Raw genomic sequence first — 26,456 nt, 5'->3', positions numbered from 1 at the left:
GGATGGTACAGTTACAACCTTTTAAAAGGCATCTGGATGGGTACATAAACAGGAGGAGTTTTAAAGGGATATGGGCAAATGGGACTGGATTAATTTAGGATATCTGGTCAGCATGGGTGTGTTGGATGGATGGGTCTGTTTCTGTGCTGTGTAACTCAACTATTTGTTGATGATTTTTGACTTTGAATTAATTTGTAAATTTGTGGATGATAACGAGTAAAATTTACGTGTAAAAGTCTCTTGTGAAGGATGAGGGAGAGCACGGAAGGAAAGTACAGTCGCTGACTGCACATAAGCTGTGACCGCTCGGAGCTGCACTACAGGTTAGCAAAGCCATTTTAATAAAAAGCAAATCAAATACATTTTATTTCACTAAGAATCAAATTGAAAAGTTGAAATACTTTGCTGTATTGAACTTTGGTTTGGTCACACTCTGGGTTTGCCATTTAGTTCTGATTCCTGTTTACAGAAAGGAATTCCTGTTTTAAAACGTTGAGGGGAGATCAAATAGAAACTTAGAAGATACTGCATGGCTTAGAAAGGGTGGATGCTGGGAAGTTGTTTCTGTTAGGCGAGGAGACTAGGAACCATGGGCACAGCCTTAAAAGCAGAGCGAGTCAATTTAGAACAGAAATGAGACATTTCTTCAGCTGGAGTGTGGTGGGCCTGTGGAATTCATTGCCAGGGAGCATAGTGGAGGCTGGGATGTTGGGTGTCTTCAAGGCAGAGATTGATAAATTCTTGGCCTCACAAGGAATTAAGGGCTACAGGGAGAGTGCGGGTAAGTGGAATTGAAATGCCTATCAGCCATGATTAAATGGCACAGTGGACTTGATGGGCTGAATGGCCTTGCCTCCACTCCTATGTCTTATGGATATAGAGACCCAGGAGATGGTCACCGGAATGCATGAATATACATATAAGGAAAGGATGAACATGCCGTGTTTCTTTGGAGGATGATTTAGTTGTGATTTTTAAAATTATGAAAGACTCTTAAAGTTCTCTGCCTACTCTACTTGTGCAAAGAGCATAACTTAAATGCTCCCAATATGAGATTTATCAAGCAATTCAATGTGAATTCAGAAGCGAGTCCTTTATCTGTACAGTGGTAAGAATGTGGAACTTGACATCTCGAGTAGTGGTTGAAGAAAATGGTATTAATTTAAGGGAGAATGATATAAACTTATAACAGGGAATATTTCGTTACAATTCCCGAATTTGGTAGGGGGGGATAAACTGCCAGAGACTTGAGTGGAGCATAAACAATATGTCTTGTTTTGACGTAAGTGGTCTGTTCCTGTCATTTACCCTACACCATAATGCTGCTATTAATAGCATCTGTAGGCTCCACTCTGACCTCATAACATGATATTGACCCATACCAGCTAAGCATGCTTGATCTGATTCCTAGGATATCCATGTGGCACGTCTTCAGCTGCTCATTTGTTCCACACACAGCTCTTGTTACTCAGACATTTTTGGCTTCAGGAGTAAGTAAGCAAGTTAAAGTTATTTTGTGTTTGGCCTGGAAAAGCTCTGCAAATCACAGGTATGCACTTTCAGTTGGAAAGAAGGGAAGGTGGATTTTAATAAGAGAGTTGGCATGACTCTTCATTTCAAAATGTATGGTTTTGCAGTGCAATCTTTGTTTTGTCAGCACTAGACATTTCAAGATGTTGAAAGGAGTGCACAAACATCCAGACTATCCAGCCACCTCTTCAAACATCCAATTTCATGTGACAAATTGCATATTCCATCTCAGCCCATTAAACAAGGATGGAGGCGAGTCATCCTTGAGGTCAATAATGAGAAAATTGCGAAGACTTATCTGAAGTGTACCTGAACTTGAATATGTCTGTATGGGTTGATTAGTTGTATTAGAATGTAATTATGTACTTCAATGACGAATGCAGGTTAGAGGCCTCCTTCCTTGCTTTTGGGCACCTTTAGGTTGTAATGACTCTGTGAACTTAATGTATGGTGTACCTGATCACGTGGGGTGGTGTCAGAACACAGCTAAACATGTTCAAATTTGGAATATTATTTGCATCACAGCTCACTTGTATTTGATAGATCTGCAGTTGTGATCCTTCGAAGGTATATTTCAGCATGACAAAAGGTAATTGAGATGTAATGTCTGTACAGATCAGAAAGAGCAAGGATATTTTGATGTATTGTGAGAGTGGGTTGTTGTTTGTTCATGAAAAACCATTCGTAGCAAGTGGTATTCTTATAAAATTAAGTAAATGTTTAAATAAAATTCCAGATTCTCTATTTAGTAACAGAATTTTTAGTTTTGTTTTATACTTTGGCGAGCTTGGATGTTGAAATGCCACCAATGTTTAGAAGTGGAAGTGCAGGCTAATTTCCCAGAGTAGATAGAAATATCTAATTACAAGTATAACAACTTGGTTCTCCAGCGCCTTTTTAATTTCATTTTTAATAACTTTGCTAAAGGCCTGGTGTTTCAATTGTTCACAAAAGTATGAAGATAGCACTTCCAGCAATACTATATTTGAACATTTCTCCGTTGTTTGAGGTATCCAGCTCCAACTCCTAGTGAACATCTGTTTTCTTAGTACTGTTCCAAATTAAGAACTGGCCTGGTTGGTTTAAACCATGCTTTCCTGAACTTTCATCCCATGTTCTACAATGGAAATTTCTTGATTTATAATATTTTAACTACGAAGTTGGTTGTCTTGTTAAATTGAAAGTAAGAATTCATTGTAGAACTGTAAGGAATATCTTCATGCTATGACTGCATTGGCTGGAAGATTATACCTAGAAGTACCTGCTAGTTTTGAAATTCAGGATGTGAAGCCTCTTTTTATTACCTCAGTGGTAAGGATTAAGATTTGGTAATACATTTTGAGACTTATTTTTAACCAGGAGCACATTTCAATGCTATTGATCTTATGGGATCATACCTTCTTGTAGCATTCACTTTGTTTACATGATTTCAGTTGCAGTCAGCAGGCTGCTCTTGGAACAGTAGTTGCAGTATAAAATTGGGCCTATCATGTGATCATTATGATGTAAATAGTATTTCAGGATGTCTGTTTGGAAACATTTCATTGCTGGTAAGTACATTGTATCCTCTGATCATCAAGTTTAAAATTAAAACTGCCTCTAAGGTACAGTCAGTATTGTAGGTTATTTTTTGATTAAATCTTTGTCAATAATGTTGCAAGTAGAAATGTATTTTTAGAATGGTTTTCTACAGTTTACTGTTGTCAAGTAATATGTTTGAAAGTTCAGTGGAATTTCTGGACCCTTAGACAATTGACTGGCTGAATGCAGAGCACCTTTTGGAGTTTTACTTGAGCATAGTTTTTGAAGATGAGATCATTTTGTACTGAAAGGCACCTATATTGAGTAGTGTTGCACTATTGCCTAATGAGGTACTTTTTTTTTGTTGATGATGGAATTGGCTTTTAATATATGGATAATACTGGGAAGGCCACATCGATCACCCATTAGTTCTTACCCTGATCTCTTCAACACCAGTAGTCCTAATCAACCTCCCCTTTTATTTTCTGGTGTGTCATTTGGTTTGCTTTAAGTCTTCAATTCCTATAAGTTGTCCATACACCATAATTTTAAGGGCTGATTTGTGAGCAACTCCCAGAAGGACTGTTGGGGACTTCACGTGTTGAATTGCATTAGTGACACCACAGTTGGATAAGGACTTGTGTGAGAACTCTTGATTATGAAGTACTTAAATGTTCCCCAGGTCAGGATGTTTGTGGTTGGTGATGGTGTTAAGTGACATAGTTGTTTCTTCCTTTGTGTTGACAGGAAAGGGTAGGAGTTTTCAGAAGTATCATGCTGCAGTATTCAAAGGTTGACATATTGAAAAGTTACATCCACTTTTTTTTAATACCTGTTTGTCCCTTTTATTTTAAACACTTTTTTGCAATTTGATTTTAGTCTGGCGTTCATCAGGACAATTGCAAGCATATCAATAAAGGAGAAAACCAACGTTTGTACTATAAGAGTAAGGCTGATTTATTGGCAAGTGGAACCTAGATCGTGACGTTTCCTGAAGAATGCAAAAGTTCATTGGCGACTACGCTATTAATTGACAATCAGCCTATTTATTAACCAGTCAGTGCACTCCTCTTGTACAATATAAATGTTTTTCTTTTATTGGTATTCTTGCATATTGTCCTGATGTGTGTGTATTTTAACACAATTCTGAAGTTCTAGTCGACCAAACACTGATTTTCTAATATTTATTCTTGATCATTATATATTCATATTTTTCTTTTGTCCAGGTGATCCCTGTAAGTTTCGCTTTGGGATTCTTTTTATTGTGACTCCATGAGTTTTTGTTCGTGACCCTAAGAGAAAGGAAACATGGTGCATAGCTGCTTCTGAAAAAGAATAGTTAGCACTATAGTTTTAATTCGCTTGTGGAAATGTGAATATTAATGGCTGAACTAGCATTTAGTACCCATTCCTTGAGAAGATAGTGATGAGTGCCATCATAAATTGCTGCAGCCCATTTGCTATAGGTAGACTCAAAATGCAGTTGGGCAGAATAATCAATAGGATGGCTTGTGGGTCATTAATTTTATACTAGTAGCTTCAGCATATATTCAGTTTCTTAACTTGCCTTCTGAATATAACAGACTAGTAAACCGCTTCGACCAAAAAACTGATTATAGTGGTTTATAGTTCATTGGTTTTAATAATGGTTATTTAATACCAAAATGAGCCAATTGAGGCACTAATCCTACGCTGGTTGATTCTTGAGATACTTAAGTAATCTTGTAATCCATCCAGTTGACAATACTTTTTTCACAAATATGGGTTTTCACAAATATATTAAGGACAAAAGGGTAACTAGGGAGAGAACAGGGCCCCTCAAAGGTCAGCAAGGCGGTCTTTGTGTGGAGCCACAGAAAATGGGGGAGATACTAAATGAATATTTTGCATCAGTATTTACTGTGGAAAGGGATATGGAAGATATAGACTGTAGGGAAATAGATGGTGACATCTTGCAAAATGTCCAGATTACAGAGGTGGAAGTGCTGGATGTCTTGAAATGGTTAAACATGGATAAATCCACAGAACCTGATCAGGTATACCCGAGACCTTTGTGGGAAGCTAGAGAAGTGATTGCTGGGCCTCTTGCTGAGATATTTGTATCATCGATAGTCACAGGTGAGGTGCTGGAAGACTGGAGGTTGGCAAACGTGGTGCCACTGTTTAAGAAGGGCGGTAAAGACAAGCCAGGGAACTATAGACCGGTGAGCCTGATGTCAGTGGTGGGCAAGTTGTTGGAGGGAATCCTGAGGGACAGGATGTACATGTATTTGGAAAGGCTAGGACTGATTCAGGATAGGAGAAAGTGAGGACTGCAGATGCTGGAGATCAGAGCTGAAAAATGTGTTGCCGGAAAAATGCAGCAGGTCAGGCAGCATCCAAGGAGCAGGAGAATCGACGTTTTGGGCATAAGCCCTTCTGCGCTTCATTCCTGAAGAAGGGCTTATGCCCGAAACGTCGATTCTCCTGCTCCTTGGATGCTGCCTGACCTGTTGCGCTTTTCCAGCAACACGTTTTCAGCACTGATTCAGGATAGTCAACATGGCTTTATGCGTGGAAAATCATGTCTCACAAACTTGATTGAGTTTTTTGAAGAAGTAACAAAGAAGATTGATGAGGGCAGAGTAGAAGATGTGATCTATATGGACTTCAGTAAGGTGTTCGACAAGGTTCCCCATGGGAGACTGATTAGCAAGGTTAGATCTCACCGAATACAGGGAGAACTAGCCATTTGCATACAGAACTGGCTCAAAGGTAGAAGACGGAGGGTGGAGGTGGAGGGTTGTTTTTCAGACTGGAGGCCTGTGACCAGTGGAGTGCCAGAAGGATCAGTGCCGGGTCCTCTACTTTTTGTCATTTACATAAATTATTTGGATGCGAGCATAAAAGATACAGTTAGTAAGTTTGCGGATGACCCCAAAATTGGAAGTATAGTGGACAGCGAAGAGGGTTACCTCAGGTTACAACAGGCTCTTGACCAGATGGGCCAATGGGCTGTGAAGTGGCAGATGGAGTTTAATTCAGATAAATGCGAGGTGCTGCATTTTGGGAAAGCAAATCGTAGCAGGACTTATACACTTGATGGTCGGGTCCTAGGGAGTGTTGCTGAACAAAGAGACCCTGGAGTGCAGGTTCATAGCTCCTTGAAAGTAGAGTCGCAGGTAGATAGGATAGTGAAGAAGGCGTTTGGTATGCTTTCCTTTATTGGTCAGAGTATTGAGTACAGGAGTTGGGTGGTCATGTTGCGTCTGTACAGGACATTGGTTAGGCCACCATTGGAATATTGCATACAAATCTGGTCTCCTTCCTTTTGGAAAGATATTGTGAAACTTTAAAGGTTCAGAAAAGATTTACAAGATGCTGCCAGGGTTGAAGGATTTGAGCTACAGGGAGAGGCTGAGTAGGCTGGGGCTGTTTTCCCTGGAGCGTCAGAGGCTGAGGGGTGACCTTGTAGGGGTTTACAAATTATGAGGGGCATGAATAGAATAAATAGACAAAGTATTTTCCCTGGGGTCGGGGAGTTCAGAACTAGAGGGCATAGGTTTAGAGTGAGAGGGGAAAGATATAAAAGAGACCTAAGGGGCAACTTTTTCATACAGAAGGTAGTACGTGTACGGAATGAGCTGCCAGAGGATGTGGTGGAGGCTGGTCAAATTGCAACATTTTAGGAGGCTTTTGGATGGGTATATGACTAGGAAGAGTTTGGAGGGATAAGGGCCGGGTGCTGGCAGGTGGGACTAGATTGGGTTGGGATATATGGTCGGCATGGACAGGTTGGACCGAAGAGTCTGTTTCCAGCTGTACATCTCTATGACTCTATGTTTTAATAAGTGACCTGCCTGTAACGAGAGAAAAGACATAACAGTCAAATCTGCAAATCTGTATTTGGGGGCTAGTTCCCACTTTGGCGAAGATTAGTGAAGCAATGATCACAGAGTTGTAACTCTAATGCAACTCGCACATTTCCAAAACTATTCCTGGGTATATTCAGTACACTGACTCCTTTAGTGTGGAGTTCTGCTCCGAACATTCTCTAGGGTAGTCTTTATTCGAGTGAATATTCTTGATGTGCATTTTTTTAAAATGTGGTTGTAATTCAGAATTTACTCTCTATACTATGTGCCTCTGAAACTTAGTTGCCATAATTTCACCTTCTGCAAGTATTAATGGACTGTATCAGAGTTGGGTTCTTTGCATTTCCACCATGGAAATGGCATTTTATATAGTTGGCTGGGTACTTTACTTGAAGTATAGTTGCTGGACACTGCCATCACACAATTACTGTAAATGTTTCAATCACAGTTGCTGTTTAAATGCTATCCTGCATTTTTCAGTATTTTTGAGATGCTGCTGTTTCAACACTGTCCTATATTCAATATTTTAATAGATACTTGGCAGTGATCCTTTGGGTAGTGTATGTGGCTCCCAGTTTATATTATGGGAAAAATAAAGACTTGTGTGCGTGCATTTATGAATGTGGCATTTCCTGTTAAATGTTCAGTTATGATTTTGCTACCTGTTTCTCGGTAGCTTCTTTTCTCCAATTTATCACATGAAAACCATCATTTAGGATGTTCTAGGGCCCGGATTCGAATAACAACATGGCAGATGGTGGAATTTGATTTAAATTTTAAATAAGACTCTGATGACCATGAAGCCATTGTTGATTGTGAGAAACTCCACCTGATTCACTGACGTCCATTTGGGAAGGAAACTGCCATCCTTACCTGGTCTGACCTATACGTGACTGCAATGTGGTTGACTATTAACTGCCTTCTGGGCATTTAGGGGTGGGCAATAAATGCTGGCCTAGCTAGCGACTCACTCATCTCATGAATAATTACTTTAAGAAGCTGTTGTCCTAATTAATATGATTTTAAAAAAAATATGTTTGTGTTTATACAAGATCTGTATCTTTTGGGGTGTGTTGCAAATGTTTCTCGTGATAATCTGTTTTGGTAAAGTCATGTTTGTTATGGAGCCAATGTGAGACATTGTGCATTTGTAGAATCCAACAAATTGCAATGAGTTTAATGGTCCAATTTTTAAAAAATTTGTTGAGAGAAATATCCAAAAAAAGTAAATTTCTCTGTGATCAGGTGTATTATATATTGATTTAGTAATCCCTTTGAAGGAGGATGACTGCAACAGAATAACACTCCCTCAGTGCTGTGTTGAAGTGACAGATGAAATTCTGTTTGCGGGTTGTGAGCGAAACCTATTAACTTGTATTTTACTTTTTGCTAGGCAAATATATGGTCATTTTTCTTTTGGTATATACTTGAAAATTTGTACAGAGCAATGACTGAAATATAATTTTGGGTGGTTCAAAGTTTGATTCTTAAGAGTCTTGCAATAACGAACTGGGAAGCCTCCATTTAAAACAGCTCAGTATGTGCATTTTAGTATTGGAGAACTACTTTATCCCCTTCAACGCTCCTGTGCTAAGCACCATTTTATTCTTTCTTCAATATCCACTTACTTTATTATCTCTGGATTTGTTTATTCAAATGCTGTCCTGACAGTTCTTGAATTCTGTGCTCTTGGTGTCTGAAAGTGCTGTTAACATTATCTTACATTAAAGGTGCCACATAAATGTAAGTTGCTGTATTGAACTTTGTGTACTCTGATCTGAAAGCCACTTGCCCATCTAAAGCTTCTGAGGCCTTCCGACTCTACTTGTATCAAACCTGGGTTGCTATCACTAAACCTCGGGCAATTTGTGTATGTAGCGAATTTGTGAATCTTTGCATCTGTAAGGATGTTGTGAAACTTGAAAGGGTTCAGAGAAAACTTCAAGAATGTTGCTAGGCTTGGTGGGTTTGAGCTATTGAGAAAAGCTGAATAGACTCTCGTTATTTTCCCTGGAGTGTCAAAGGCTGAGGGGTGACCGTAGAGATTTATAAAATTGAGGGATAGGGTAAATAGGCACGGTCTTTTCCTTAGTGTGGGGAAGTCAAAAATTCAAGGGCATAGGTTTAAGGTGAAAGAGAAAAGATTTAAAGAGGCAACTTTTTCACGCAGAGGGTGATGCGTTTGTGGAATGAGCTGCCAGAGAAAGTGGCGGAGGCTGATACAGTTACAACATTTTAAAAGGCATCTAGATGGGTATGTGAATAGGAAGGGTTTAGAGGGAAATGGGTCAAATGCTGGCACATGGGACTAGATTTATTAGGATATCTGGTCACTGTGGATGAGTTGGACTGAAGGATCTTATTGCAGAAAATATCGAGGCATAGGATTGAGGGTAATTTATCGTTTTTTTCAGAAATTGGTTCGTTGTAAGAAGACAGCATGTGGTTGATAGGACGTGTTCATCCTGGAGTTCAGTTACTGGTGGTGTACTGCAAGGAGCTGTATTGGGGCCACTGGTGTTTGTCATTTTTATAAATGACCTGAATGAGGACGTAGAAGGATGAGTTCATAAATATGCTGATGACACTAAAGTTGATGGGGTTGTGGCAGTGCGGAAGGATGTTGCCGGTTACAAAGGGGCACCGGTAAGCTGCAGAGCTGGGCTGAGAGGTGGCAAATGGAGTTTAATGTGAAGTGTGAGGTGATTCACTTTGGAAGGAATAACAGGAACACAGAATACTTGGCTAAAGGTACAATTCTTGGTGTGGATGAGCAGAGAGATCTTGGTGTCCAAGTACACAGATCCCTGAAAGTTGCCACCCAAGTTAATAGGATTGTTAAGAAAGTGTACAGTTAGCTTTTATTAGGAGAGGGATTGAGTTTCAGAGCCATGAGGCCATGTTGCAGCTGTACAAAACTCTGGTGCGGTTGCACTTGGAGTATTGTGTACGGTTCTGGTCGCTGCATAATAGGAAGGATGTAGAAGGATTGGAAAAGGTGCAGAGGAGATTTATCAGGATGTTGCTGGTATGGAGGGAAGGTCTTATGAGGAAAGTCTGAGGGACTTGAGGCTGTATTCGTTAGACAGAAGATGGTTAAGAGGTGACTTAATTGAGACATAGATGATGATCGGATGATTAGATTGTAGTCCTGTCCGCGGCCCCACTATACACACACACACACACACACACACACACACACGTGTGTGCATACACAAACACACTTGAAGCAAATTGCTCAGAGACTCAGTATTATTTGACCTCCTTCATGTTTATTCCAGGTCCTGGAGGGGGAGAGAATGATAGTCAATGTGCACAGGAACATGAGTTCGTGGTCTTTTGTCTGGAACAGCAGATTCTTAATGAATTATATAGTCATTTTACAGGGCGAAGTATCCAGATAGTCATAAAGATGAACAGCATGGAAATAGACCTTTCCGTCTAACTCGTCTAAACTGACCAGATATCCTAACCTAATCTAGTTCCATTCCACTAAACCCTTCCTCCTCTTACACCCATCCAAATACCTTTTAAATGCTGTAATTGTACATGCCTCCACCATTCCCTCTGGCTGCTCATTCCATACATGCACCACCCTCTGTGTGAAAGGGTGGCCCCTTAAGTCACTTTTATATTTTTCCCCTCACTGTAAACCTATGCCCTCCAGTTCTGGAATCCCCCACGTCAAAAAGTGTTGTCTATTTATCCTATCCATGCCCCTCATGAATTTATAAACCTCACTCCTCAGCCTCCGACTGTGAATACAAGTGTTGAAGGCTTCGGTTGCTTGAGCACTGCATACAAGTGGATAAATCCCTGGGACCTGATCAGCTGTATCCTAGAACACTATGGGAAGCTAGGGAAGTGATTGCTGGTCCTTTTGCTGAGATATTTGTATCATCGATAGTCACAGGTGAGGTGCCAGAAGACTGGAGGTTGGTTAATGTGGTGCCACTGTTGAAGAAAGGTGGTAAGGACAAGCCAGGGAACTATAGACCAGTGAGCCTGATGTCGGTGGTGGGCAAGTTGTTGGAGGGAATCCTGAGTGACAGAATGTTCATGTATTTGGAAAGGCAAGGACTGATCAGGGATAGTCAACATGGCTCTCTATGTGGGAAATCTCCTAGTTATAGGAGACTGTATAGTTAGAGGGACAGACAGGCGGTTCTGTGGACATGGGCGAGACTCTCATGGTTTGTTGCCTCCCTGGTGCCAAGGTCTGAGACGTCTCAGACCGTGTCTTCAGAATCCTTAAGGGGGAGGTGTGCAGCCAGAAGTCATGGTGCACATTGGCACCAACGACATAGGTAGGAAGAGGGGTGGGGAGGTCATTCAGGAGCTCAGGGAGTTAGGCTGGAAGCTAAAAGCTAGGATGGACAGAGTCGTCATCTCTGGGTTGTTGCTGGTGCCATATGACAGTGAGGCAAGGAATAGGGAGAGAGTGCAGTTGAACACGTGGCTGCAAGGATGGTGTAGGAGGGAGAGCTTCAGGTATTTGGACAATTGGACTGCATTCTGGGGAAGGTGGGACCTGTACAAGCAGGATGGGTTGAGCCTGAATCAGAAGGGCACCAATATCCTGGGAGGTAGGTTGGCTAGCACTCTTCGTGGGGGTTTAAACTAATTTGGCAGGGGGGTGAGATTCGGGCTTGTAGTCCAGCAAGTAGGTTAGCTGTTTTTCAGGATGTCCAAGAATGTAGGGAGGGAGTGGAGAAGGTAGCACTGACAGGGAATACTTGTGGACACAGAGATGGGTTCAAGTGTGTATACTTCAATGCAAGGAGTATCAGAAGTAAGGTGGGTGAACTTAAGGCGTAGATCAGTGTTTGGGGCTACGATGTTGTGGCCATCACGGAAATGTGGATAGAAGAGGGACAGGAATGGTTGTTGGAGGTTCCTGGTTACAGGTGTTTCAGTAAGGTGAGGGAGGGTGGTTAAAAAAAAGGAAGGGGTGTGGCATTGCTAATTAGAAATGGTATAATGGCTACAGAAAGATGGGGATCTGCCTTTTGGAGGTAGTATGGGCTGAAGTCAGAAATAAGAAAGGAGCAGTCACCTTGTTGGGTGTTTACTATAGGCCCCCCCAATAGCAGCAGAGATGTGGAGAAACAGATTGGGAAACAGATTTTGGAAAGGTGCAGAAGCCACAGGGTAGTAGTAGTCATGGGCGATTTCAACTTCCCAAATATTGATTGGAAGCTCTTTAGATCAAATAGATTGGACGGGGCAGTGTTCGTGCAGTGTGTCCAGGAAGCTTTTCTAACTCAGTATGTAGATTGTCCGACCAGAGGGGAGGCCATATTGGATTTGGTACTCGGTAACGAACCGGGACAAGTGATGGGCTTGTTAGTGGGTGAGCATTTTGGTGATGGTGACCACAATTCTGTGACTTTCACCTTGGTTATGGAGAGAGAGAGGTCCGTGCAACAGGGTAGGTTTTACAATTGGGGGAAGGATAATTACGATGCTGCAAGACAGGATCTGAGGAGCATAAGTTGGAAGCATAGGCTGTCAGTGAAGGATGTCATTGAAATGTGGAACTTTTTCAAGGAACAGATGCGATGTGTCCTTGATATGTATGTACCTGTCAGGCAGGAAAGAGATGGTCGTGTGAGGGGACCTTGTTTGACGAGGGAGGTTGAATGTCTAGTAAAGAGGAGGAAAGAGGCTTACATAAGGTTGAGGAAACAAGGTTCAGACAGAGCGTTGGAGGGATACAGGATAACCAGGAGGGAGCTGAAGAAAGGGATTAGGAGAGCTAAGAGAGGGCATGAAAAATCTTTAGCGAGTAGGATCAAGGCTCATCCCAAGACCTTATGCGTATGTGAGAAACATGAGAATGACGAGAACGAGGTAGTTCCGATCAAGGACAGTAGTGGGAGACCGTGTATTGATTTGGAAGAGATAGGAGAGGTCTTGACTGAGTACTTTTCTTCAGTATTTACAAATGAGAGGGACCGTATTGTTGAAGAGCAGAGTATGAAACGGACTGGTAAGCTAAAGGAGATACTTGTTAGGAAGGAAGATGTGTTGGGCATTTTGAAAAACTTGAGGATAGGCAAGTCCCCCGGGCTTGTCCCCCATATCCTAGGATTATGTGGAAAGCAAGAGCGGAAATTGCAGAGCCATTGGCAATGATCTTTTCATCTTCACTGTCAATGGGGATGATACCAGGGGACTAGAGAGTGGCGAATGTTATGCCCCTGTTCAAAAAAGGGAATAGGGATAACCCCGGGAATTACAGGCCAGTTAGTCTTACTTCGGCGGTAAGCAAAGTAATGGAAAGGGTACTGAGGGATAGGATTTATGAGTATCTGGAAGGACACTGATTGAATAGGGACAGCCAGCACGGATTTGTGAGGGGTAGGTCTTGCCTTACGAGTCTTATTGAATTCTTTGAGGAGGTGACCAAGCATGTGGATGAGGGTAGAGCAGTGGATGTAGTGTACATGGATTTTAGTAAGGCATTTGATCAGGTTCCCCATGGTAGGCTTATGCGGAAAGTCAGGAGGCATGGGATAGTGGGAAATTTGGCCAGTTGGATAGAGAACTGGCTAACTGGTCGAAGTCAGAGAGTGGTGGTAGATGGTAAATATTCAGCCTGGAGCCCAGTTACAAGTGGAGTTCCGCAGGGATCATTTCTGGGTTCTCTGCTGTTTGTAATTTTTATTAATGACTTGGAAGAGGGAGTCGAAGAGTGGGTCAGTAAATTTGCAGATGATATGAAGATTGGTAGAATTGTGGATAGTTAGGAGGGCTGTTGTCAGCTGCAAAGGGACTTAGATATGATGCAGAGCTAGGCTGAGGAGTGGCAAATGGAATTCAAAATTTGTCAAGTGTGAGGTTGTCCATTTTGGAAGGACAAATAATACGGAATACAGGGTTAACGGTAGGGTTCTTAGTAAGGTGGAGGAGCAGAGGGATCTTGGAGTCTATGTTCATAGCTCTTTGAAAGTTGCTATGGTGGATCGAGCTTGTAAAAAGGCCTATGGTGTATTAGCATTCATTAGCAGAGGGATTGAATTCAAAAGTTGTGAGGTAATGTTGCAGCTGTACAGGCCCTTGGTAAGGCCACATTTGGAGTACTGTGTGCAGTTCTGGTCGCCTCACTTTAGGAAACATGTGGAAGCTTTAGAGAGGGTGCAGAGGAGATTTACCAGGATGTTGCCTGGAATGGTGAATAGGTCGAGGATAGGTTGAGAGTGCTAGGTCTTTTCTCATTGGAACGGCGAAGGATGAGGGGTGACTTGATAGAGGTTTATAAGATGATCAGGAGAATAGATAAGTAGACAGTCCGAGACTTTTTCCCCGGGTACAACAGAGTGTTACAAGGGGACATAAATTCAAGGTGAAGGGTGGAAGGTATGGGGGGATGTCAGGGGTAGGTTCTTTACCCAGAGTGTGGTGGGGGCATGGAATGCACTGCCTGTGGGAGTGGCAGAATCAGAATCATTGGTGACCTTTAAGCGGAAATTGAATAGGTACATGGATAGGTGCTTAATCTAGGATAAATGTTCGGCACAACGTCATGGGCCGAAGGGCCTGTTCTGTGCTGTATTGTTCTATGTTCTAAATCATGTGTCTCAAACTTGATTCAGTTTTTTGAAGAAGTAACAGAGAATTGAGGACAGAGCGGTAGATGTGATCGATATGGACTTCAGTAAGGCGTTTGACAAGGTTCTCCATGGGAGACTGGTTGTCAAGGTTACATCTCACTGAATACAGAGAGAACTAGCTGTTTGGATACAGAACTGGCTGGAAGGTAGAAATCAGGGTGGTGGTGGAGGGTTGTTTTTCAGACTGGAGGCCTGTGACCAGTGGAGTGCCACAAGGATTGGTGCTAAGCAACATACATATTGATTGGATGATTGTTACAATCAACAAGTGTCAATAGTAAAGATTAAGCATCTGCTGTTGCATAATGAATGTTCTTAACCTTAACTGCCTTCACATAATGAATACTTTTCACCTTGTTAAACTGATCTTACATGCTGAATGCTTCCAATATTGTTAAATGGGTCTACATAATAAATGCTTTTCCACCTAGTTAACCTATTACCCTTGCCTCCTCCACCCTATTGTTAACTGAAAGTTCTTATCTGATCTGAGTCATGCTCAGCTGAACCTCTCATTTCACAAAACTCAAAACTTAATTCTTTCACTACCTGCTCATACCCTGTACACATTCTCAAGATGGGGTGGACAGTGAGAGCCTTTTTCCTCAGATGGTGAGCATGAGGGGACATAGCTTTAAATTGAGGAGTGATAGATATATGGCAGATGTCAGAGGTAGGTTCTTTACTCAATAGTAAGGGCGTGGAATGCCCTGCCTGCAACAGTAGTATAATCGCCAACTTTAAGGCTATTTAAATGGTCATTGGATAAGCATATGCATCATTATGGAATAGTGTAGGTTAGATGGCTTCAGATTGGTTTCGCAGGTTGGTGCAACATTTGAGGGCCGAAGGGCCTGTACTACGCTGTAATGTTCTCGGTTCTATGTCTTGCCCTGCTGCATATTACTGACTTTACTATAATTTAGTAAAAAGTTTCTTTAAACCAGAACAATCTTAGTAAACGGCTTCCTGTCCTGTGCTTCATTCCAAGCAAGAATTCATCAATGTATTCCAGTATCTTGAGGGTTCTTGCACTTCTCTTGGATTGAAACTAAGGAGTGTCACTATTATTGGGAATCTTTCTCGCTTCCTGCTATTTTGAACTATGACATTTCTTGGAAGCTCTTAGCGCCCTTTTGGTAGATCCCAGATGGAGATCCAAACTAATTAAAAACCTATTCTTTGATCTATAAAGTACATGGATACTTCATGAATTTCCCTTGTTTACCAGTTACTTTCTGAACATTTCTTTCATCTCTGGAATTACATTAATAATTCACATCTCTGGTAAAAACAGGGCATTTCTCCTAAATCTAACTGATCAAGCCCTCCTGTGTTTTCATAGTTCTTGCTCTTCTAACTCTGATCTTGTAAGCAAACATGATCTTTTGTTATGTGGAAAAAAAATTGTAGATTCAGATGTTGCCAAGCCAAATTTCAGTGATCTTACTTTGAGCAATTGTATTTGTAATGAAAGTTCTGTTTCCATAAAGTTCTGAATCATTAAGTTGGACATACTCAATAGTCAGGATGTTCTGCTGAAAACAAAAGCAAGTTGCTGGAGAAACTCCGGTCCAGAAACATCTGTGGAGAGAAAGCAGAGTCAGTGTTTCTGCTCCAGTTCTAATGAAGGATCATTGGATCGAAACACCGGCTCTGCTTTCTCTCCACAGATGCTGCCAGACTTGTTGAATTTATTGAGCAATTTCTGTTTTTGTTTGTTAAATGAAGATCCTGCTTACAAAGGCATTAAAAGGGTCGAAAGTGTTAGATTGCAAGCATGCAGTCCTAAACTGTCCAGAAGTACGAAATGGGAGATGAGAGAGTTGTCTGTTGTAACATTGTTCTAAAAACTGCTTTGCATCTTTTTCATGAACAAGTGGATAAATAAAATTGATTTGTTGTGGCTTTTGATGACTGAAGCATTAGCATTTTTATATTGTGTTTAATTTATTGCTTTTTACCTAGGCCTGTTGATCGTGACAGACCTTTGCGTGGACGTGGAAGAGGACGTGGCCGTGGTCGTGGTCTGGGAAGAAGTGATGGTTTTGACTCCCGTGGAAAACGTGAATTTGACAGGCATAGTGGAAGTGACCGATCGTAAGTTGATATAACTATTGTTGCAATAAAGAATTCTTAACAATTTTAAGGCGTGCATTATTGATTATGGGTAAACACAAAATCTTTGTCTTTAACCTGCCAGTTAAAATAAAGATGAAATGTTTTGCTTATGTAACTTTTTAATTTGACAATTTAAAACAGAATTTCCAGAATACATTATTTGGAGGTAGAATGTTAATTTAAGGTTCAATAAGAAATCAGCTTGTATCTAAACCTAATGCAGTGAATTAGTTGAAATGCAAATACTTTAAAGTGCCAATAATTTTGGAAATGCTGTTGAGTTTTTATTTTAAATTGAGTAGTTATGTATATACAGCAGATATATAGAGAGAGTAGTTTCTCTTACAGTGGCCTGAAACCAGAAGACAAACGGGGTGGCAGTGGATCACACAACTGGGGAACAGTAAAAGATGAACTTGGGTTAGTACAAAAACTATTTCTTGTTTAAAACCTTGGTAATTCTGTTTGCAGTGAGTGTGGCCTATAAAACTAAGACTTTTTTCTGTCTATGCATAGTGAACTTGATCAATCAGCTGTTACTGAAGAGACACCTGAGGGAGATGAACAACAAGTAGTTGACTCTGAGAACAAGTGAGTTGTCAAGTGATATGAGAGTTAAAGATCTTTAACAAGCATCTTAACAAATTCTGTTGTAATCTTGTGTGAATAGAATTGTAGGAATTGCCAAAACCTGGTTGAAATTTAATCATTTATAAATCTTGCTTCAGTAAAGCACATACATGGTGCATAAAGCCTTGGGTGTGGGCACAAATCCCTAAAAGTGAGTGCAAGTTGCTGAAGCGTACGATGTCTTGGGCATTATAATACCAAAGTTAAAGGAGTAATAAAGAAATGCAACAATTGAATAGGTTGAAAATCTGCAAATTTCTTTCGGAAGTTTGCAAGACTGGACAATGTGCGGAAGAGATGAGCCATGATTGACAAGGATTGAGAGTGGCAAAGTTACTGTAGCACTTAAACAATCTGGTTACAGATTGAGCAGGTAGTAAGGTAGTATAGATGTGATTGGGTACACTATGTCCTCATGCTATAATATTCTTTGTGTACAAGGCTTTTTTTATTCTTTGGGGTATTTGAGGCAGAATGAGTTTTTGTAAACATGGTATTTCTCATTTAAAACAAAATGTGTACTATGGTTGGGTTACTCAAAATGACTATTTGTGGAATTGAAAATATATAAAGCATGAACAGATATTGGGCAACTAATAATATCTGAATACATGTTCAAATTGCCAGTACACTGATTAGGTTGCAAATACCCTATCAAATAAAATTTTGCAGTGTTGATTGTGTTCAAAAAAGGATAAACTAGGCAACCCCGGACTAGTTAACTTTCATGAATAAGCTTTTCTCTTATTTATTCGTGAGATGTAGTTGAATCAGGTTTATCAGCATTTATTGCCTGTTTGTCATTGCCTTTGAGAGGGTGGTGGTGAGCTCCTTCTCAAAGGCGATGACAGCGATAAATGCCTTCTTGAGCTGCATGTTGGTTGACCCTGCAATGCTGGTGGGGAGGGAATTCCAGGATTTTGGCCCAGTGACTGAAAAAATGGCAGCATATTTTCTAGTCAAGATGGTGACGACCTTGGAGGGAACTTTCAGGTAGTTGTGTTCCCAGGTATCTGCTGCCCTTGACCTTCGAGATGATAGTGGTTATGAGTTTGGAATATGCTATGGATGTGGTGCCAATCAAGTGGACTGCTTTGTCAAGTGTGGCACAGTGTCTTTGGAGATGCACCCATCCAGACAAGGGGCGTAGTGCTCCATTATACTCTGGAATCTGGCCTTGTAGATAATGGACAGAATTTGGTGAGTTACTTGGCTGCATTATCTCTAGACCTGCTCTTGAAGCCCTGTGTTTGTATGGCAAGTCCAGTTGAATTATGGTCAATGGTTACCCTAAGGGCATTGATAGTGGGGGGGTTCAGTGAATCTCAGTGGGCAGTAGTTAGATTGTTAGTGATGGTCATTGCCTTGCATTTGTGGCATTAATGTTAATTGCCATTTGTCAGCCCAAGCCTGAATATCGTCCAGATCTTGTTGCATTTGAACATCTGGATGGTTTTTGATACTTTTCTATCCAAGGACTTCCTGTACCTAATACATCCCTGTCTAACAGGGAAAACGAAGTAGAAGAGGTTAAAGAAGAAGGTCCAAAGGAAATGACCCTGGATGAGTGGAAAGCCATGCAAGATAAAGAACGAGCAAAAGCTGAGTTTAATATCCGCAAACCTAATGAGGGTTGTGACAGCAGTCAGTGGAAGAAGGGTTTTGTTTTGCGCAAACCTAAAACTGAAGAGGTAGGTATTGAGCACAGCTGTGAATTACAGAAACCATATTCTTGCATTAAATAGTTTTAGTATTTTAAAATGTTACATTTGCTTAGCATAATGTCGTAATTGTTTTTTTAGAAATCATAAACTCGGTTAGTAGAATTAGATTAAAATTAAATTGGTAATCATGAGAACACATGGAGCACGAAGAGGCCATTCAGCCTCTCCATGATCAAAGTTGATCATAGATATTAATACCTAATCAAAGCCTTCTCCATTTCCCTTGATCCCTTTTAACCACGAAAACAATATCCTCTATCTCCTTGAAAGCACATTGTTTTGGCCTCAATTCACATTGTGGTAGTGAATTCCATAGGCTCATCACTCTCTTGGTGAAGGCACTTTATTGCGTCCTCAGTCCTAAAAGGTTTACTCCTCATCCTTAAACTTTTCCCCAACATCAGGAACCTCTCAGTACTGTTGGAAGTTTGAGATCTCCCCTCATTCTTCTAAACTCCAGTAAATACCATCCTGACCAAATCAGTCTCACATCATCATCAGTCCTGCGACTCCAGGAATCAGTTTGGTAAACCTTTGCTGCACTCCCTGTACAGCAAGAACATATTGCCTCAGATAAGAGGTTCAAAACTGCAAACCTTATTTCAGGTGTGTCTTCACCAATGCCCTGTAAAGTAGCACCATGACTTCTCCTTCCTGCACTTGAATCCTCTTCCTGTGAAGGCCAACATGCAGTTACTCTTCTTCGTTACCTGCTGCACTTGCTTTTACCAATTGGTGCACGAGAGCTCGCAGGTCTTGTTGAATATTTCCCTGTCTCTGTTTATAGCCATTCAAATCATAATCTGTCCTCTTATTTGCTACTGAAATAGATAACTTCACATGTATCCACATTTTTCTGCATCCGTATGTGCTTGCGCACACAGTCTAAGTCACACTGCAACATTTCTGTATCCTCCTCGCAGCTCACCTTCCTTCCAGCTTTGTGTCATCTGCACATTTTCAGATATTACATTTAGTTCTCTCATCTAAATCATTACTAGACATTGTGAGTAGTTGGGATTTTTGTCCCCATCGTTGTGGTACCCATTTAGTCACTGCCTGCCATTCAGGGAAGCAAAGCATTTGTTCTTGTTCTTTATCTCCTATCTGCTAGCCAATTTTCTATCCATCTCAATACACTACGCAGTCACATTCATTTTAACTTCTATAGGACTCGATGCTTTATAACAATGCCTAAATTGTATGAGAAAGATAGGCTCGTTACACATTTCTTTGAACTACTTTTTTCTGTAATTTGTAATTTATGTCAGTGCCCAATATTGATATTCAGAATTGTTGTAAAATTTTGTTTGCTAGAAACGTTTTGAAAGCGAGGCAGATGTCCATCATTTGGAATATACGGTAATGCATTTCCTATAACTTTTGTAGCTTCTCAGTTTTTTTTGTATAATACTGCTGGGCATTGTCATCTATTTTGTCTCATGGGTGGCTGGATTGTTACACATCAGACACTGTGTTTAAGTATAATACAAATATAGCTTTTTGATAAAAAAATCAACTGCAGCTAAGTGAAGATGGAGCATTCTAAAATGCAGTATTGTGGGAAATTAATTTCTGCAAAGATGTGATTGTATGGTGAAAGCATGTTTGGGAACACTGCAGAACTTACTGGTGCTGTAAACCTTTTGGATCAGTATATAAAATAATCGGTGCAGTGTCATCTGGTGTTTTCATTTTTGCTATGGGTGGACTTGGTGCCTGAAAGCAGTTATTAAACTTGGCAAAGCTGCCTGGATTTGTCAGTATCCTTTCACACTAAAAATGCTTATTTAAGGAAATTTTGAATTATCAGCAATATAGTTGGATGGATCATCTCTGTGAAAATTACAATGTAGTAAGCTGAATTCTGCTGACTCACTTGATCCTACTATTGGGAGAGGACTTCCAATTAACTTAAAATTGTAATCGGGGATAAAACCTAAAAGTAACAGGCTCACAGATTCATATTTTTTTCATGAATGAAGGCTAACTTCTGTAGTTTGCAATTCCATACCATTCCAACTTGATGCTTTTGGAAGAGGTAAGTGATTTGTGATGTATTAATGCTGTGGTAACCTCTTTATGTTTGTTTTGAGGGTTGTTCGCTTCAGATTGAAGATTTATATTTCATAACAGCTGTCTTTTAATCTGCATGCATCTCTATTCAGAGCCTGCCAGTACAACCTGCAGAGTAATTCTGTATCATGCTTGCTCACCATTAGATGGTCTGACTGCTCTATATATTGGGGGTCCATTTTTTGTGCTGATGTCAGTACAGATCATAACACAATATAATTTCTCTTTTGAGTTCAACACAAGAACAGTAATGCAGTGATTTCCTGAATTGTATTTTGTTGTTCAGTAACTGAGTACGGACCTTTTTCAGTTCTGAGTCCAATCTGGGAAGCACCTTCACTTGAGGGAAGGGTTTGAGCCGCAGGGAGAGCCGAATAGGCTGGGACTGTTGGGGTGACCTTAGGTTTGTAAAATCATGAAGGGTACAAAAAAAGTGATTAGTCAAGGTCTTTTCCCCAGGATAGGGAAAACTAGAGGGCATAGGTTTAGTTTGAGAGGGGAAAGATGTAAAAGAGATCTGAGGGCCAACTTTTTCGCCCAGAGGTTGATGCATGTATGCAATGATCTGCCAGAGGAAGTGGCGGAGGCTGGTACTATGATAACTTTTAAAAGACATCTGGATGGGTATTTGAATAGGAAGGATTTAGAGGGATGTGGGCCAAGGCGCGCAAGTAAGAGTAGATTAGATTAATTTAGGGTATCTGATCAACATGGATGGTTTGGACTGCAGTGTCTGTTTCCACGCTGTACAGCTGACTGAGAAATGTATCTTATTTTAGAACAACCTGATTCTTTCACTTGAATATTTGCATAGTAATTAATAACATTAATAACATTCCAGGATTAGTACACTTTGACCCTTTGCTGTAGAGCCTTACATTTTCTGTCTACTATTTTTTATTTATGATGTCCGTTTCTATCACTTTCATTAACCAAATGAAAAACGTGGAAAGTTCTCCGCCCCCCCCCAAAAAAAACAAAATTATTAATATAACAACTTTGGCAGAAATGGTGATGATCACATCCTGCTCAATAACAGACTGGCAGTATTGTAGAATGAGCATGTCTGTAACTTCTAAAGATTATAGATATCCCTGTTCCTTGCCCGTAGTTTGTCAACGTGGTGTAGAATTATTCCTTAGAATCCGAGAGATGTACAGGATGGAAACAGACCTTTCAGCCAACTTGTCCATGCCAACCACATATCCCAACTTGCTCTCGTCCCATTTGCCAGCACTTGGCTCATATCCCTCTAACCCTTCTTATTCATATCCCATCCAGATGCCTTTTAAATGTTGCAATTGTACCTGTCTCCACCACTTCCTCTGGCAGCCCATTCCATACACACACTACCCTCTGTATGAAAAAGTTGTCTCTTAAATCTCTTGCCCGTTTCACCCTAAACCTATGAATCTAGTTCTGGACCCTCACACCCCAGGGAAAAGACTTTGTCTATTTTTCATATCCATGCCCCTCATGATCTTATAAACCTCTATAAGGTCAGCCCTCAGCCTCTGATGCACATGGGAAAACAGTCCCAGCCTATTCAGCCTCTCCCTTTTAGCTCAAATCCTCCAACCCTGGCAACATCCTTGTAAATCTTTTCTGAACCCTTTCGAGTTTCACAACATTATTCCGATAGGAAGGAGACTAGAATTGCACGCAGTATTCCAAAAGTGGCGTAACCAATGTCCTGTACAGCTGCAACATGACCCCTCAACTCCTGTACTCAAAACTGACCAATAAAGGAAAGCATAACAAACGCTGCCTTCATTATCCTTTCTACCTGCAACTCTACTTTCAAGGAACTATGAACCTGCACTCCAAGGTCTCTTTATCCAGCAACACTCCCTAGGACCTTACCATTAAGTGTATAATTTCTGCTTTTCCAAAATGCAGCACCTCACATTTATCTAAATTAAACTCTATCTGCCACGACTTAGCTCATTGGCCCATCTGGTCTAGATCCTGTTGTAATCTGAGGTAACCCTCTTTGCTGTCCACTACACTTCCAATTTTGCTGTCATCTGCAAACTTACTAACTATAGCTCCTATGTTCACATCCAAATCATTTCTATACAGGTAAAAAGTAGTGGACCCAGCAGTGATCCTTGTGGCACTCCGGTGGTTACAGGCCTCCAATCTGAAAAGCAATCCTCCCCACCACCCTCTGTCTTGTACCTTTGAGCCAGTTCTGTATCCAAATGGCTAGTTCTCGTATTTCATGAGATCTGACCTTGTTAACCAGCTCCCATGGGGAACCTTGTCGAAAGCCTTATTGAAATCCATATAGATCACGTTCACCGTTCTGCCTTCATCAATCCTCTTTGCTACTTCAAAAGCCTCAATCATGTTTGTGAGTCATGATTTCCCACGCACAAAGCCATGTTGACAATCCTCAATCAGTCCTTGCCTTTCCAAGTACATGTGAACCCTGTCTCTCCGAATTCCCTCCAACGATTGTTTAAGAAGGGGAGTCAGGACAACCCTGGTAATTATAGGCCAGTGAGCCTTACTTCGGTTGTGGGTAAGGTGTTGAAAAAGATTACGAGAGAGAGGATTTTTAATCATCTGGAAAGGATTAATTTGTTTAGGGATAGTCAACATGGTTTTGTGAAGGGTAGGCTGTGCTGAACTAACCCTATTGAGTTTTTCGAGAAGGTGACAAAACCGGTGGATGAAGGTAAATTGATGTGTATATGGACTTCAGCAAGGAGTTTGATAAGGTACCATGCGGTAGGCTATTGAACAAAATAGAGTTTTGGGATTGAAGATGATTAAGCGGTTTGGAGATGAAATTGGCTAGCTGAAAGAACATAGGGTGGTGGTTGATGGGAAATGTTGATCCTGGAGCTCAGTTACTAGTGGTATGCCACAAGGATCTGTTTCAGGCCCACCGCTGTTTGTCATTTTTATTAATGGCTTGGAGGTGGGCGTAGAACGATAGATTAGTAAATTTGTGGATGACACTGAGGTAGGCAGAGTTGTGGATAGTGCAGAAAGATGTTGTGGGTTACAGAGGGACGTAGATAAAATGCAGAACTGGGCTGAGAAGTGGCAAATGGAGTTTAATGTGGAAAGGTGTGAGGTAGTTCACTTTGCAAAAATAACAGGAAGGCAGAGTACTGGACTAATAAAATTCAAGGCAGTGTAAATGAACAGAGATCTGTGTCCAGGTGCATAAATCCCAGAAAGTTGCCACCCAGGTTGATAGGGTTGTTAAGAAGGCATGTGGTGTTTATTGATAGGGGGAGATTGAATTTCGGAATCACGAGGTCAAGTTTCAGCCGTACAAGACACTGGTATGGCCGCGCCTGGAGTATTGTGTACAGTTCTGGTCACCGTATTGTATGAAGGATGTGGAAGGTTTGGAAAGGGTTCAGAGGAGATTTACAAGGATGTTACCTGGAATGGAAGGAAGGCCTTATAAGGAAAGGCTGCGGGAACTGAGGTGGTTTTCGTTATAGAGAAGGTTGAGAGGTGACTTAATCGAGATGTATAAGATCATCAGAGGGTGAGTTAGGGTGGACAGTGAGAGCCTTTTTCCTCGGATGGTGAAGGCTAGCACGAGGGGGCATAGCTTTACATTGAGAGGGATGATCGATATCGGACAGATATCAGAGGTAATTTCTTTACTCTGAGTAATAGGGGCGTGGAATGGCCTGCCTGCAGCAGTAGTAGACTTCCTGACATTAATGGCATTTAAATGAGCATTAGACAGACATGGATAACGATGGAACGGTATAGGTTAGATGGGTGTCAAATTAATTTCACAGGTTGGCGCAACATCGAAGGCCGAAGGGCGTGTACTGCGCTGTAACGTTCTGTGTTCTAACTTGCCTACCACCGATATCCGGTACATTGGTCTATCGTTTCCTCATTTGTCCTTAGCATCATTCTTAAATAGTGACACCACATTAGCCAACCTCCAGTCTTCCAGCACCTCCCATGTGACTATAGTTGATTCAAATATCTCAGGCCCAGCAATCACTTCCCTAGATTCCCACAGAGTTCTAGGGTACACCTGATCAGGTCCTGAGGATTTATCCACTTCTTTGCATTTCAAGACATCCAGCGCCACCATCTCTGTGATATGGACAATTTTCAAGATGTCGTCATCTATTTCCCTATATTGTATATCTTCCACGTCCTTTTCCACAGAAAACACTGATGCAGAATACTCATTCCATATCTCCCACCATCTCCTGCGGCTCCATACAAACGCTGTCTTGCTGATCTTTGAGCTGTTCTATTCTCTCCCTCGTTATTAGATTAGATTACTTACAGTGTGGAAACAGGCCCTTCGGCCCAACAAGTCCACACCGACCCGCCGAAGAGCAACCCACCGATACCCCTACATATACCCCTTACCTAACACTACGGGCAATTTAGCATGGCCAATTCACCTGACCCGCACATCTTTGGACTGTGGGAGGAAACCGGAGCACCCGGAGGAAACCCACGCAGACACGGGGAGAATGTGCAAACTCCACACAGTCAGTCGCCTGAGGTGGGAATTGAACCCAGGTCCCTGGCGCTGTGAGGCAGCAGTGCTAACCACTGTGCCACCGTGCCACCCATAATCTTTTTATCCTTAATGTATTTATGAAAACCCTTCTCCTTAACCCAGTTTGCCAAAGCTATCTCATGTCTTCTTACTCTCCTGATTTCCCTATTAAGTATATTCCTACTGTCTTTTATACTCTTCTAAGGATTCACTTGATCTCTCCTGTCTATATCTGACACATGCTTCCTTTTTTCTTAACCAAACCCTCAATTTATAGCATTCCGCACACCTACCAGCCTTTCCTTTCACCCTAACAAGAATGTATAGTCTGTGGACTCTCATTATCTAATTTCTGAAGGCTTTCCATTTACCTGCCATCTTTTTACCTTCGAACACCTGCCCCCAATCAGCTTTTTAATGTTCTTGCCTAGTACCATCAAAATTAGCCTCCCTCCAGTTTAAACTTCCACTTTTAGATCTGGTCTATCACTTTCCATAACTATTTTAAAACTAATAGAATTATGTTCGCTGGCACCTCAGTCACCTGCCCTACTTTATTTCCCAAGAGTAGGCCAAGTTTTGCACCTCCTTTAGGTATATCCACTTACTGAAGCAGAAAATTTTCTTGTACACGCTTAACAAATTCCTCTCCATCTAAACCCTTAGCACTGTCTGTCGCAGTCTATGTTTGGAAAATTAAAATCCCCTACCATAACCACCCTATATTTCTTGCGGATAACTCCTTTCAAATTTGTTTCTCAACTTCCCACTGACTGTGAGGCGGTCTATAAAACAATCCCAATAAGGTGATCATCCCTTTCTTATTTCTCCGTTCCACCCAAATAACTTTCCTGGATGTATTTCTGGGAATATCCTC

At 41.2% G+C, this 26,456-nt stretch overlaps 1 protein-coding gene across 2 annotated transcripts in view; it reads left to right on the top strand.

Moving 5' to 3' along the window:
* LOC132819066 (SERPINE1 mRNA-binding protein 1-like) overlaps positions 1 to 26,456 on the top strand; it is a 47,771-nt gene that overhangs the window by 9,211 nt on the left and 12,104 nt on the right. The window contains exons 3-7 of one of the 2 annotated variants that reach the window (XM_060830392.1): positions 16,490 to 16,621; positions 16,991 to 17,062; positions 17,159 to 17,233; positions 18,783 to 18,963; positions 20,314 to 20,358. In XM_060830392.1, the coding sequence (XP_060686375.1) occupies positions 16,490 to 16,621; positions 16,991 to 17,062; positions 17,159 to 17,233; positions 18,783 to 18,963; positions 20,314 to 20,358 (505 nt within the window). Of the gene's footprint in view, positions 1 to 16,489; positions 16,622 to 16,978; positions 17,063 to 17,158; positions 17,234 to 18,782; positions 18,964 to 20,313; positions 20,359 to 26,456 lie in introns of both variants that reach the window. The other variant, XM_060830390.1, reaches the window with a different exon arrangement.

Source organism: Hemiscyllium ocellatum, chromosome 9, assembly GCF_020745735.1.
Source record: "Hemiscyllium ocellatum isolate sHemOce1 chromosome 9, sHemOce1.pat.X.cur, whole genome shotgun sequence".
NCBI lineage: Eukaryota > Metazoa > Chordata > Chondrichthyes > Orectolobiformes > Hemiscylliidae > Hemiscyllium > Hemiscyllium ocellatum.
Note: the sequence above shows the minus strand (reverse complement) of the source record. Positions and strands in the feature narration are given on the sequence as shown.